This window comes from Macrotis lagotis, chromosome 7 (genome assembly GCF_037893015.1).
Source record: "Macrotis lagotis isolate mMagLag1 chromosome 7, bilby.v1.9.chrom.fasta, whole genome shotgun sequence".
NCBI classification, from domain to species: domain Eukaryota; kingdom Metazoa; phylum Chordata; class Mammalia; order Peramelemorphia; family Peramelidae; genus Macrotis; species Macrotis lagotis.
This window is the reverse complement of record NC_133664.1, coordinates 61,578,893-61,593,365: the sequence shown is the minus strand read 5'-3', so window position 1 is coordinate 61,593,365 and position 14,473 is coordinate 61,578,893. Positions and strand designations below refer to the sequence as shown.

General features: G+C 36.4%; 1 protein-coding gene across 7 annotated transcripts in view; it reads left to right on the top strand.

Moving 5' to 3' along the window:
• PIP4K2A (phosphatidylinositol-5-phosphate 4-kinase type 2 alpha) overlaps positions 1-14,473 on the top strand; it is a 326,382-nt gene that overhangs the window by 146,713 nt on the left and 165,196 nt on the right. For 5 of the 7 annotated variants that reach the window (XM_074192978.1, XM_074192979.1, XM_074192982.1 and 2 more), the window contains 2 exons: positions 5,038-5,184; positions 10,031-10,069. The exons of the other annotated variants lie outside the window; for them this stretch is intronic. In XM_074192978.1, coding sequence (XP_074049079.1) covers positions 5,038-5,184; positions 10,031-10,069 — 186 coding nt within the window. The remainder of the gene's footprint in view (positions 1-5,037; positions 5,185-10,030; positions 10,070-14,473) is intronic. 7 annotated transcript variants of the gene reach the window in all.

Here is a 14,473-nt window from a genome sequence, read left to right as displayed (position 1 = left end):
CAAAAGAAGGACTAAGATTAGAGAGTGGGGATAATGATCATTCCTTTTTTGAGCCTGTTGCATTTAAAATCATAAAAACCTAGTATGTGACATGCAATGGGAAAAAATGTCAAAAATGAAACTGTTCCTTCTCTCAAGGAATTTATATATTTTTTGAGAAGACAAGATAGGTAGATTAAAAGAAAATTAAAAGTTATTTGAGGGGCAGCTAGGTGGCACATGAATAGAGCACTGGCCTTGGAGTCGGGAGTACCTGGGTTCAAATCCGGCCTCAGACTCTTAATAATTACCTAGCTGTGTGGCCTTGGGCAAGCCACTTAATCCTATTGCCTTGTATAAAGAACTTAAAAAACTTAAAAAAAATTTTTTTAATTTTAAAAATGTTATTTGAGAAGGAGGAAACTAGTAGCCAAGAGGATCATAAAGGGCCTGAAGTAGGAATTGGCACTTTCCAACAGGGTAATCAGGCGGGATATCCATCAAGCAAATATTAATGTGAGATTTTTGTGGGAGGGGGGGAAGTGGGATAGGTAGCAGTAATAATTGAACATGTGGACAATGATGAGATCACTTTAGGAAAGAAAATGTAGAGAACATAAGATCTACAATTTGGTACTAGGAGATGAATGACATATCAGCCAAGGAAACTGAATACTCTCTAGACAGGCCAGAGAGACAACAAAGAACAGGGTCACAATACCCAAGGGAGGAGAGTATATAAGAGGAAGTGAGGCATTAACTGGAGCTGCAGAGAAGGATGAAGACACAGAAAGGGATATTGGAGAGATAAATTTAAAAACTCTGGAGAGAGCAATTTCATTAGTTGTAGAGTAGAAAGTCAGACTGTAAGAAGTTGAGAAGTGAATTATGCTAAAGAAATAGCAACAGGAAGAGAGGATGACTCTATCAAGAGACTTGGTAGTGAACCAATAATAGCTAGCATTTATTTGGAAGCAGATTAGACGACAGCTTGAGAAGGAATAACAGGGATAGCATGTTTTTAGGTCTCTGAGGAGGGATGAAATGTAGGAAGGACTTAATGAAGAACCTGCTTAACTTTTATAAGCTAGAACTTCAGGAACTTGTGTTAGAATATCTATCCATAGTAACTGCTCTTCTCCATATAACCCATGCTGTGGTCAAACTAGACTTTCCATTGCTCATTAACATGACTCATGTTCTTCTATCCTTGGCTTATCCCATTTTGTCCTTTGCCCACATTGAACTCCTTACCAAATTAAATGCCAGCTCTGCAAATACCCTCCCTGATCTCCTTAGTCAAAAATTCTTTATCTTCTTAGACCTAGCCATGGTCCTGTCTTTGTTTGGCATCTGTGGTTTTGTTTTTATATATTTTTTGATGGGGCAATGAAGTTAAGTGACTTGCCCATGGTCATACAGTTAGTATAAGTGTCTGATACAGATTAGAACTCAGGTCATCCTGATTCCAGGGGTGCTCTATCCACTGTACCATTTAACTGCCCCCTGTTTTCCTTTGTATTAGAATGATTTGCTTACTGTAATCTCCTTAAATTCAAGAACTGTGTCTTATCTTTCTATCCTCAATACTTTAGTTTAGGGCTTTACACACCAAATGCTTTATAAATATGCATTGAAAATATTGTTGATGAATATTTCTAAGACAACATGAAGCCTTCTGTGCCCTAATATTCAGTCGACTTCCTGGTATATAATCTAAAAGCCACAAACTCTGTAAGAAATTATTTGTTTAATAATACAGTAAAATTTTTGTTCACCATTTATTTGTTTTATGATCACAGATGCACTTTTGGACTTGAGCTCAGGAGAAAAATTAAATTTAGAGCTAATTGTTCAATTTGGATGAATTTTAAATCCCTTTTAGAGATGCAAATTTTCTCCCAATGTTTATTTTCTCCCTCAGCTCCATTGTCGCCATCATCACTCCCTTGCCCAACCCTTGCATCATTCCAAAGTAATTTTGTGAATAGTTTGATTTTTTTATATACCTTACAACATAACTTTTATGTTAGGGGAGATAGGGTGGCAGTGAAGGGGGAAAGTAGTTTAAAGATATAAGTCACATAAATTGATTGTTTTAATAAATTTGTTTTATAAAAATTTTACCTATATTTGTCTGATATTCTAGCATTGTTTAAAAGTAGGAAAATGTCTTAAAAATACAACTTCCATAATGTTTAAAATTAATTATTTTCAGCACTCCCTAAATTGATTTTATATTCACCACACCATTAATAGCAATTTTTCTAGCAGGAAAGGGCATCATCCAACAATTATTTCACTGCAGTAAATTTTTCCCCCCAATGGCAGATATATGTGTCATCTTTTTTTATTTCCATAAATATTCTGTGCTTTTTATGACCAGCATGAGGAAAAATCTTAGCTTTCTTTTTTCATATAAATCATGTAGGTTTCCATTTTTTTCTCCCTCAGGAGCCCAAAGTTATCATATTTAAAGCAGGTGAAGGCTCTAGGCATTAGCTGATAGTGCTGCTTACAAGAGTGAGTGACCATGGAGTAAATTTTCAAATTATTTCAAATTTCAAAATGTCTTTATTGCAAGATTGTGTGTATGGGGGCAAGAACAGTGAACAGGGTAAAAGTTAGGACTTAGCGCAGTGGATAGAGCACCAGCCCTGGAGTCAGTAGTACCTGAGTTCAAATCTGGCCTCGGACACTTAATAATTACCTAGCTGTGTGGCCTTGGGCAAGCCACATAACCCCACTGCCTTGCAAAAAAAAAAAGAAAAGAAAATTAGGACTTAAGGACTTAAAGCATTTCCTTGAATAAAGTAATAACATCTAAGAGAATTCAGTCACGTTTCAACAAAATGCATTTAAGCAGTTACAATATATATTACTGTAAGCAATGAATTACTTAAATATGACATAGTTCAACTCAAGTTTTTTAAAAAATTGTTTTGTTTTAGTCTGTGGTTATAAAAAAATCAATGAGGTTTGAGTGTGCTGTGTTATTGTTCTCTGAAAAAAATAATAGACTGGTTGTTTTTCATGCAATTTTTGGAGGTTTTCTCCATTGTCATCATCCATAACTAATTTTCACTGAATTCCTCTCTGTGGGATGTTGTACAGAATGTGCTTGAAAATGGAATTCACTAAAAAGAACCTTTCTGCAGTATCAAGCAGTTTGGTTTCTAACTTGAATAACATATTGTTTAGGACTCAACTGGAAATTCAACATTTTATTCCAACATCAGATAGTTAACTCCAACATTTGCATTTTTAAGAGTTTTGTATATGTGAAAAGAGTCTATAATTATTTTTACTTTAAGGGGTTTCTATACATATCTGTGGTCAATATATTTCTTCTAGCTTTTGGTTGGAGATGAGAAACTTTTTCCCCTAAGTGAGAGACCAATAGGAAAAAAAAACCCACATCAAGCAAAATTCTATTTAACTTAATTTTTCTTTTGAAAGAAAGAGAAAATCTCCCTAGTTACCTGCATTATAAATTTATCAGCTAGATTGTTTGATATGTAGTCTTCATTCTTTCAAAGCTATATGATTTTTTTTAAAATGTCATTACTTCCTATGTTCACACAGACTCAACACATCCATTCTTAATCAAGGAGCTTTATGAGCCATCACCTGATGGCCAACTTCTGGTGATGTCCATCTGAATTTGCTAAGCTGATGCTTGGAAGGTAGACTTGGTATGCTCTGTTGCCAGAATCCCATTCAAAACCTTTATTGTGTGGTAGGATTTATCAGAGCTTGACATATTCAAGATTACAAGGTTCATATCACACTACAGTGAGGCATCAGAATAGAATATAAAGGAAAGATTCAATAAATAACAAATTTGTTAAAAATTTAGTGTTTTTTTTTATTATGGCCACTTAAGGGATAAACGGACAAAGCCTCAATGTTTGCTAAAGATCTAAGAGAGTGAGAGAGATCAAAGTCATGCTATTTTAGGGGATGGGTGGAGAGCGGAAAAGAGAAATAAAGACTAAAGATTTCTTAAGTGGCTAAACACTGACAACATTTGCTGTTCATAAAATTTAGAAGCAGCTTTATTCTTAGTCTTTTTCTCATTTTCAAATAAAAACAAAAATGAACTCTCTCCTCCAGAGAGTATAGCAATTCACTTTGCAACAAAAAAAAAAAAGATTAAATTTCAAAGAATCGTCTATCATATGACCTTTTAGGATATTATCAGTAAAATTTTAGGTTATTGGAATTTTGGTGGGGAATGGAGTAGCAGTTTGCATAAATTGAATCATCTCTTGGTACTTGTCCTGAATGAAATGAAGTAGAACTGAAGAATCCATTCCCCTGCTTTAAAGAAAGAAGGAATTGATGGTAAAATAAGAACTGGTCTTAAACATTATCCACTACCCCAAAGATGGCTTTTTTACCTTCCAGAGCCAACTTATTCAATTGTTTTTCCTAAGAGTTGAAAACTTTTTCCAGTTTAACCAATTTCTGGTTGAGAAGCTAGAAGCAGAAGTGAACCTTCTTAATTTTGAGTGTAATATATTCTTTCCACAAAGTGACCTTCATTTAATCTACTTTAGTTATTGAACCAAGTATCACTGAATATCTCTTATCTCCGTTTTAAAAAAGGTGATTTTAGTGACTTGGTAGGTAAGGTACAATTAAATGGGTTTAGAGTTTGATGCATGAAGTTTAGAGTTGATACATGAAGGAAGCAAGTAAAGGGCAATTACTTCAAAAGATTATGGAAAGGACACCATCATTTATGTATTTAGGTAGTTTACTTGTCTTCTGTATAAGATTTGTAACTCCTCGAAGCAATTTGGATCTTTTCCACTAAGATGAAACTTCTCTGTGTGGGTAAAAAAGAAGCGTGACTTTGTCAGTATTTCTTGTCTGTGTCAAAAGATTAACCTAGACTTGCTTTTCAGTAACACAAATATGGCTATTTTCTGTAAAGAAACCTTTAAGGATGCTTTTTCTGTGTACACACATCAGATGAAAGGGTGTTGCACCTTTGATCTTCATGAATATTTGCCGCTTGAATAATATCTCCTCTCTCTCTCTCCAATACAGTACATTGTGGAATGCCATGGGGTTACTCTCCTTCCTCAATTTTTGGGCATGTACCGGCTTAATGTTGATGGAGTGGAAATATACGTGATCGTTACAAGAAATGTATTCAGCCACCGTTTATCTGTTTATAGGAAATATGATTTAAAGGTGAGAACTTCCTTGTGATTTAAGGGTAGTCATCATTCACGTCAATTTAACATTTATTAGGCCCTTCTACATATGTATTAGTCACATGTAGCAGCCACTATGCCAAGCTCTGGGGAAGAAAAGACAAAAAAAAAGGCTTTGCTCTGCCCTCAAAAAAATATATTCCTTATCAGATCATAGCATGTTTTTCAGTCCAAACTCAATATCAACGGTAAGTCAGCAAGCATTTATTAAACACCTAAAATATACAATGCACTGTTGGAAAGTGTTGGAAAATAGAAAGAAAGACCAAACAGTCCCTGCTCCCAAAGAGCTTGCAATCTATTAGAGGAGAAAACATTCAAACAGCTATGTACAAACAGGATAGATTCAGGATAATTTGGGGTTGGCAATGGAAGAATTCTTTCAATTGCAGAACAAAAAATCTAGAAAACTAGAATGAAATCCTTATGGACTCTGCCTAAACTTTTCTCCAAGTTATTCAGTTTTTGAACAAAGGCCAGTATTAATTGGAAAAGGGAGCAACAACCATGAATTAAGCGACTCCTATATGCCAGATACTGTGTTAAACACTTTACAAATATTATCTCATTTGTTCCTTACAACAACCTAGAGAGGTGGGTGAAATTGTTCTTATTTAACAGTTGAGGAAGCTGAGACAGATATGGTAGTGCCTAACATTGGATTTGAATTTAGATCTCCTTAACTCCAGGCCCAGTAGTCTATCTGCTAAACACCCAGCTGCCTGGTTGGGGAATGATGTTTGCTAAATTAGAATAGTTAATAGTGGATGGAAATAAAGTCACATCTAATTTTTTTTTAAATTCACTAAGGTTAGAGGGTGACAGGTAATAGGAGCATAAATATATCCTGTTATTTTTAAAAGGCACTTTGAAAAGCCAGGTGGCATAATGCATAGAGTGTAAGGCATGGAGTCAGAAGACTCATCTTCCTAAATTCAAATCTGGCCTCAGACACTTACTGGCTGTGTGACTCTGGGCAAGTCACTTCACCTTTTTTCTCTCCATTTCTTCATCAGCAAAATGCAACAGAGAAGAAAATGGTAAACTACTTCATTATCTTTGCCAAGAAAACCCCAAATGGGGCTGCAAAGAGTTGGACACAAATGAAAAGATTGAACAATAAATGGAAAGCTGGTGTCCATTTTCATTGATCTGCACACACATACTTTAAAAAAAATTAAGATTTCCAGTTCCAGCACCCCATTTTGCAGGTAGAATAGCTATGTTGTTTATTTAGTTTGGGGAAATATTTAGTCCTGGTCAAGTGTTGTTAAATGGAATAGAGTTCTCACAGCTTGTACCATTTTCATGACCCAGATATATGATGGAAACCTTTAATTTTACTTGTTTCCTTTCATCATTTTTTCATTGTACATTCGTTAAAACTTGGCTGAGTTGTCTTCTAAGCACACGGTTTGCATCTACTTGGAAATGAGACTTCACTAAGAATCAAAAACTGGATGTATTGGGGGAAGAAAAGCAAAAAACTGAAAACATTTGGTTAGAGAACTTGGGATATGGAGTGTAATGAAACAGTTTTTCCTGTGCCTAATATTATCAGCTTAATTTAGCTATTAAAAGCACCCATTAAAAAATATTCAACTTAAAAAATATTAATTGTTGGGAATTAGAGTGTAAAGGGAGACATTCATGACACATGTAGAAATTCCTAAAGGGAAAAGAAGTGCTTCACCATTGCATCTGGATTTTTGGCTTTAAGTGAAAAGGCAGCCTGATACTTTAATAGTTGCATTGGCTGCCAAGAATTCTATATGTTTCCCCTCTCTTCTCTTTTTCTTTCCCTACCTAAACACCAGGCTCTTGTACCATTGCATGGTTCTTCCAAATGACCAGTGGTCCCAGGAAGCTGAGAACCACTAGGTTAGAGACTTGATGGTTGAGAGCTTCATAATCACATGGTTCCAGTTTGCTCTTCTGTGAATTATGATGAATCTTAGCTTCCTTATCTGAAACAGAAGACTAGACACTGTACTCCTTTCTTATCAGTTGGGCTCAACTATTAAATGGTGACTATTAAATAGTTACTGCGGCTTAGTGGATAGAAAGATCGCATCAGGAGTCAGGAAGATCTGAGTTTCAGTCCCATCTCTGGAGCATACAAACTTTGTCACTTTATAAGTCACCAGTTGATTAATGCTCTAGGCAATTCTCAATGGGAGAGTGAATGTCTATGGTGTGAGTTTTTTAATTTATTTCTCTACAAAATGTGATAAAAGCGCTGATCTTTATGGAATTTTCTATACCAATGAAATCATAAGTCAGTTTTAAATAAAAAAGAAGGGCCAACCTGGAGCCCCACTTTGATATCTGTCATATTGAAAACAAATTAAAACTTTTTGAACAGTGATGAAGATTTCCATGGCAACAAATTTAGAATTAAGGAAAGGCAAGAAATGAACTCTCTTCCCCAATGTATTGAATATTTTCTCAGCTGTCCTGTGATAAATAGCAGATGAAATGATGTCATCATCCTAATTAACATTTATATAGGTTTACAAAACACTTTACTTGGGTAATTTCATTTGATCCTCACTATAACCCTGGGGGATTAGTATTCTTATTATCTCTCATTTTGCAAATGAGAAAATGAAGTTTAAGAGACTAGATATGTACACAAGTTTTCCTATTTCCAGGTCCAGCACTCTACTGTTCCATTTTTCTACATATTTTCTGTGTGACACCAGATCCTTTCTTCCAGGCCTCTTTGATAATCTCAAGCTCAGCCTTCCCACTGGCTCATCAGCAAATAGTCCAGTGGTCCACACCCCTCTTGGCATGGGCTACAGTCCCTTTGGAAGACTTGGCAGTTCTTGGGATTGAGGGAAATGTCTTCTAAGCACGTGCCAATTTATTCCAGCCTGGAGTTTCTAATTCCTTATAGCTACTTAGAAAGAAAAACATAATCAATGCCAATTGCAATAAAAATGAATGAAAGGACTGAACTATTTTCACCAAAGGAAACAAGGAAGAACAATTAGCAGATGCTTTTGACCAACATGAAAGGAAAAAACTGGAGGAATAAAAGAGATAAGCACAAGTAAGAGAGAGTAGTGGCAAAAGTTAGCAACCACAGTTGCCAGTCCTTTCTGAAAATTGGTGCATATATGACTCTTAGAATTCAGGGGGAAAACTTCATGGCAGAATATTGGGACTTTTTTTTGGGGGGGGGTTGTTTGTTTTTTGCAAGGCAATGGGGTTAAGTGACTTGCCCTAGATCACACAGCTAGGTAATTATTAAATGTCTGAGGTCGGATTTGAACTCAAGGCCTCCTGACTCCAGGGCCAGAATATTGTTATTATTCAACAATATCTGACTCTTTGTGACCCCATTTGAGATTACTGAAGTAATTGGCCATTTCCTTCTCCAGATCATTTTACAGATGAAGAAACTGAGGCAAACAGGGTAAAGTGACTTGCCCAGAGCCACACAGCTGCTAAGTACCCAAGGCCATATTTGAACTCAGGGTGAGGAGTCTGACTCCAAGGCTCTTGTGCATTATGGCGCCACCTAGCGGCCTCTGGTGGCAGAGTGCTCAAACCATCCTTCAGAATCCCTCAGAACCCACCTGCTGCTTCTGGTCCATGATACAACTGACTAGTATTAGCTCTGTTGGTTCATAGCCTGTCTCTGATGGTTCCTACCTGTGCAACCTGGAGCAAGTCCCTTCACTGCCTCACCTTCCTCATCTGTACACAGCAGGGTTTGAACAAGAAAGCCTCCGATGTTCCTTCTGGACCTGTGATGTTCGCATCCAGGGTCCTCCAAAAATGTAGTGATTTTTTCAAGTCTACATAGATTCATGTTTATAAGTGTATATATATATATATATACATATACATATATGTATGTATGTATGTATATGTATATATTCAAGTCTATACATAGATTTATCTGAGACCAGAAACCACGTCTCCCAACTTCCAATTCATTCTTCTCTTCACCATACCATGGGTCTCCCCTTCTGTCCACCTAACAGAGATGTCCAAGTTATGAGAACAAGAAGAGCCAGTAAGGAAGTACAGCTCCAGACTTCCATCATCAGCTCAGGTTTCCCCTAGCCCGAGGTCAGAGAGGAGTTTGTATTGACATGATTCTTTTGACCAGCTAGTGGACTGCGTGCCTTGCCTATAAATGGGACAACGCAATCTCTACAAGTGTCTGGTGGTAGATAAAGGAAGATATGTGAGTGTTGTTGTTTGAGTCAGATAGTACAGTATTGGAGCATTGACTCCCAAGTCAAGAAGACCTGAATTCAAACTGACTTGCTCTTAGACAAGTCAGTTAACCCCTGTCTGCTTCGGTTTCCTCAACTGTAAAATGGAGATAATGATAACACCCACCTCCTAGATTATTTAGAGAATCAGAAAGGAAGTGCTTCACAATCCTTAAAGCACTCTATAAATGCTAGTCATTATTATTATTAACTCTTCTAGATGTGGTAGGAGAGAATTCAAGGGAAATGAATCCAATTGACCTTAGTTGGGAAAGGTTTGAAGACTCTGTGGGAAGAACCACAGAGGGAAAAGTGCAAACAAAATGAAAAGTAATAAACTAGAAAGATACAAGTTTGTCTTTAAGCCACTGTCTTTCATCCAGCAACTTCCCTTCAAAATAGATTTAAATTCCCAGTGGTGGGTGAGATCATTCCATGTCTCACCCAAGGCTTCCGCCTAGATTACTTGTCTATCTTGCTTGGCACATGAAAATTTTCTACCACAAAAATGTCAGAGAATATTTCTCTTTTAAAATGTGGGCATTGATTCCTATTGTACATATTTTTACATAGTCTTTCTTTATTCAGGGGTCTACTGTGGCTAGAGAAGCTAGTGACAAAGAAAAGGTAAGTAATGTTTTTGTATTTTCCTCTATCTGCTTCTGTAGTATGTCTCAGATTAGGTGAAGTTGTTTATTTTATTCTTCAATTCCCTTAGCCTTTTACCCTTTCTTCTTTCTTTTTTCCTCCCCTCCCCCACTTTCTTTTTTCTTCTTCCTTCTTTTTCTTCCTTTATCTCTTTCCTTCATTTCTTCCTTCTTTGCCTGTTTTTCTTCTTCCTTCATCTCCCTTCCTTCCTAGTTTCTTCCCCTTTTTTTGTAGCTTTCTCTAATTTCTTCTCTCTCTCTCTCTCTCTCTCTCTCTCTCTCTCTCTCTCTTTCTCTCTCTTCCATCAGCATACTTTTTCTTCTCTCCCTTCAGCTGTCAGTAGTGAAAACCCTATAATGGAACTGAGCTATGATCCCATTACATCACTGCATTACTGAGTAATGAGATTGGTATCAACGTGTAAAGTATTGGAAAAGCAGGCTTTCATATTTAACATACAGAGTGCTGAGGATAGCACTGCACAAGCCCAAACAATGGGATGAACAGACCATGAGATAGAGAGTCAGATGTCCAGAGGCCCAGCCTTTCCTCCACTGTTATCTGGTGATATGACTTCAGACAGTAAATTCCTTCTCTCTGGGTTTCACTTCTCTTCCAACTCTAACTTCCATAATTCTGTAACATTAGAAAAAACATTTTTTGTTGTTTAAAAAAGTAGAGAGATATAGATATCTTTTGTTTGTTTTTCCTTGAACATCTGATATTAAGTAACCTATAATAATAATAATGATGATGATGATGATGATGATGACTGATTTTCATTTAGTAGTTACTATATACTAAGAGATTTACAATTAATATCTCATTTGATCCTCACACTATCCCTGAGAAGTAGGGGCTCTTATTATCCCAATTTTACATTTAAAAAAAGTGAGGGGAACAGGAATTAAGTGACTTCCCCTAGTAAGTATCTGCAACCATATTTGAACTCATGTTTTCCTGATGACAGACCTAGAGTTCTTATGCATAAACCACTTAATTGCCTTCTGTCATTTTCATGTCTTTTCAATACTTTATACAAATGCTACACATAAAGTTTTGTTTTCCTTAATAAATCCCTTAACAAAAGTAGTCATCCATGCATTTAGAGTCTAAAATAGGGAACTTTCTTTGCTATTGTGTTTCAAGAGGTGATTTTGCTACTGTCTTTGTCCTAGAGAATCTTCCTGTATAAAAATCGAACTGATGTCCCTGATGTCCAAGAGGGACAAACTTGATTGATCAGAGACTCCTCTAAAGCAAATGTTACCAACAGGTCCCTCCTGACTCAAAATTTTAATTTTAAACCCATAGGAAATCCAGAAGGATGGTGGGGATTTTTCCACCCTTTCTCTTTCTCCTAGGAGAAAATGCCTAGACAGTTAAGGTCCATGAACACTTTTCAACTTTTTGACAAAATTGCAACCTAACTAGCAACTTCCTAAAGAAGAATTGGGTCCACCATGACACCTGCTCATCTGCATTATTCCCCTCTTTTTCTACAATTTATCAAGTTCCTCAAGACCACAGCTGGAACTGCCATCACTTGTCTCTGGTCCATTATATTGATTTCTTAGATTCTATCAACAGAGAATGATTTCTTAAACCCCAGGGAATAACTCCTTAGCTTTGAAAGGAGAACAGATGCTGAGGGAAGAGAGTTAACTTGATAATTATTATGAAAGCTAAAACCAAATAACATAAAGTAGTGGAGGAGAGAAAGGAGCAAGCATTTGTCTTTCAACATCATTTAAAATTTACATCTAAAGAAGGTTGTTCAAAGATACAGTTATCACTTTGTAGGTCAAAAGGATTTGTAGGTCCTAATCCTATATTTGTTCCTTGGGAGTGGAAGGGGAACGGGTGGGGCACTGAATAGTGTGATTAGAGTCTAACCTTAGAGTCAAAAGGCTTGAATCTTGCCTCTACTTACTGCTCTTGTGACCCTGGACAAATCACTTAACCTCTCCCAACCCCGGGGAAATCGCTAATGTTGAGAGACCAGGAAAATGCCTTTGCCAATGAAATCACAAGTTTGATCCCAAATACAAATATGGCAGGTATTCAAATGTAGCCCCATTCACTTGTGAAATTATGAAAACTCAAAAAAAATTTTTTGAATTTATAGAATTCATGCATTAGTATATAAAGTCACCAGGGGAAAGGATTCCCCCCTCCCATTGGTTACTAATTTCTAAGACGTTCCCCCAAAATATCCCAGCCTTGAAAGAATTATCTCTAACTTCTAACACTATTATCTTAGTGCCTCCATTTTGTTTTCATGTTAGAAACAGAGTATTCTGAATTTTAAAGATGGTGGTGATATATATTAAAAAGACCGTCTTTTAGGTTTTGAAATCACCACCACTGACCTGGCAGTAGACTCTAAGATTCCAAAGTACAGATGAGATTATTTTTCTTTATTTCTTTGGCTTTGAAGTTTCAGATTCTCTCTAGGACCCCTTATACTGAGTTGACTCCAGGGCCAGTTTTATATCTACTGTGCCACCTAGCTGCCCCACCCCCCCTCTTAAATGAAAATTTTTATATACATATTAATATGAATGTGACTCTGTACATGCAAAAAAAATCTAAATTTGAAAGGCAGAGTATAAATATTTTGAAAGTCACAAGTATACAACTTTTTTCCCTTTTTTATTAATGGAATCTGATAAGAGATAGAAATACAGACTTTGGTATTTCAAGTCATATTGTTTTAATGATGTGGTCATTTACTTGGAATCTTAAAATAAAGATATCTTCAATAAGGCAAGACTATCCAAAACAACTAAAAGTATCAGTTGTTGAACCATTCATGGATGCTAAATGACTAATAGTGGTATTAAGAATATATGAACTTTTATGTTTTTTTAAATTACATTTGAAAATAATTGACTTTTACTTTTCTTCCACATGCTAATTTTCAGATTAATCTTTATTAGTTCATTCATTCACGTGCATTTATTTAGCACCTATTTCGTGTTAAATGTTATTTTTCAGGAGACACTGTTCATATTCTAGTCCTCTCTCCAGGTTGGTGTTCTTGACCCCTAACACAGTATCATGTTCTCTGTCCCCATAAATAAGATAGATGAAACATTGCTAACTGGGATCTGTTTATCTGAATCATCTTTTCCCTTTTTTGCTTTGGGGCTGCTTACAAACAAAATGAAGCTCTGCTCAAGAAAACCCAGCTCTCTTTTAATTACCGTCCCAACATATACTCTACCGAATTGATTGTCATGAATTTTTCATGGCAAGCCTCTGTGGCAGTGACTTAATTAGTCCTTGAAACTTTTCTCCTTCTTGGTTCTCATTTCTTTCCAATCATTACAACTGTTTCATGACCCAGTACTCTTAACTTGTTGATGATGAGTTCTGAAACTGTCATTTTAAATATTTGGTGATGCTGGTGTAGACAAGCCCCCATCCCAACCATTTCCCCTTGACATGTCATTAGTGTGATTTGGATTAGCATAATAATAAAAGGGAAGCTGATGAAAATAAAGAAGTGATATTTCAACAATGCAGGGATCACTTTCATGGCAACAAGTATCAGAACTTGCATGTACAGATGTCTTGTATTAAATTTTTTTTTAAAAGGCAAGTGGAGGGTGGTTTTTTTTTAACAGTTGTCAAATTCTGACAGCTGCTTTGACTTGTTTTATTCTTTTAATTCTTTTCTTTTTAATGGAAGGGCATCTTCCATTCATGGCTCCAGCAGTTTAGCCCCCTCTAAATGAGACAGGGAAATGCGTTGCTCCCTGGTGGTCCATCTTTTCACAGTTGCGCTGCCATTCCAATGTGACATCAAATTAGTAATTATAGCTGAGCGGACTTCTTTTTACAAATGACAGTCTTAGCGTGCTGCCAGCCAGCTAGCAGCTCAGCAGGGGAGCCAGGCAAGTAAAAAAGAAAACATAACTGGACTCACTTGATTTCTGGGAGATTTGACCTGCCGCTTTAAAAAAAAAAAGCTATGTTCTCAGGGGTTTAGACAAACAAGCTTTCTCTTCTCCCTCTACTGTGGCTTTCCTCAAAGTAATATCTGATTTTATTAGGTTAAAATAAAAGCCATAATAAAACCCTTGGGTCACATTAAGAAAGTTCTTTTGAATGGACAACCAACAACCTAGAACCCATTTGAAAGAAACCAGCTGCCCCAAAATTGGCATATATCAGCAATAATCATTGTTGACACTTTCCGAATAGATTTTAAAAAAATGCCTTGTCGATTCTTATGCATTGTAAATTGTGCTAGCGATTAAAGGACTGTCACAGTCTCTGACACTTTACCTATTACTGTCTGAAGGTTACAGGAGAATTAGTGGCTAATAGCATTACAGCTAACAACACTTTCCTAAACCAGTTTTCGGCATTTCT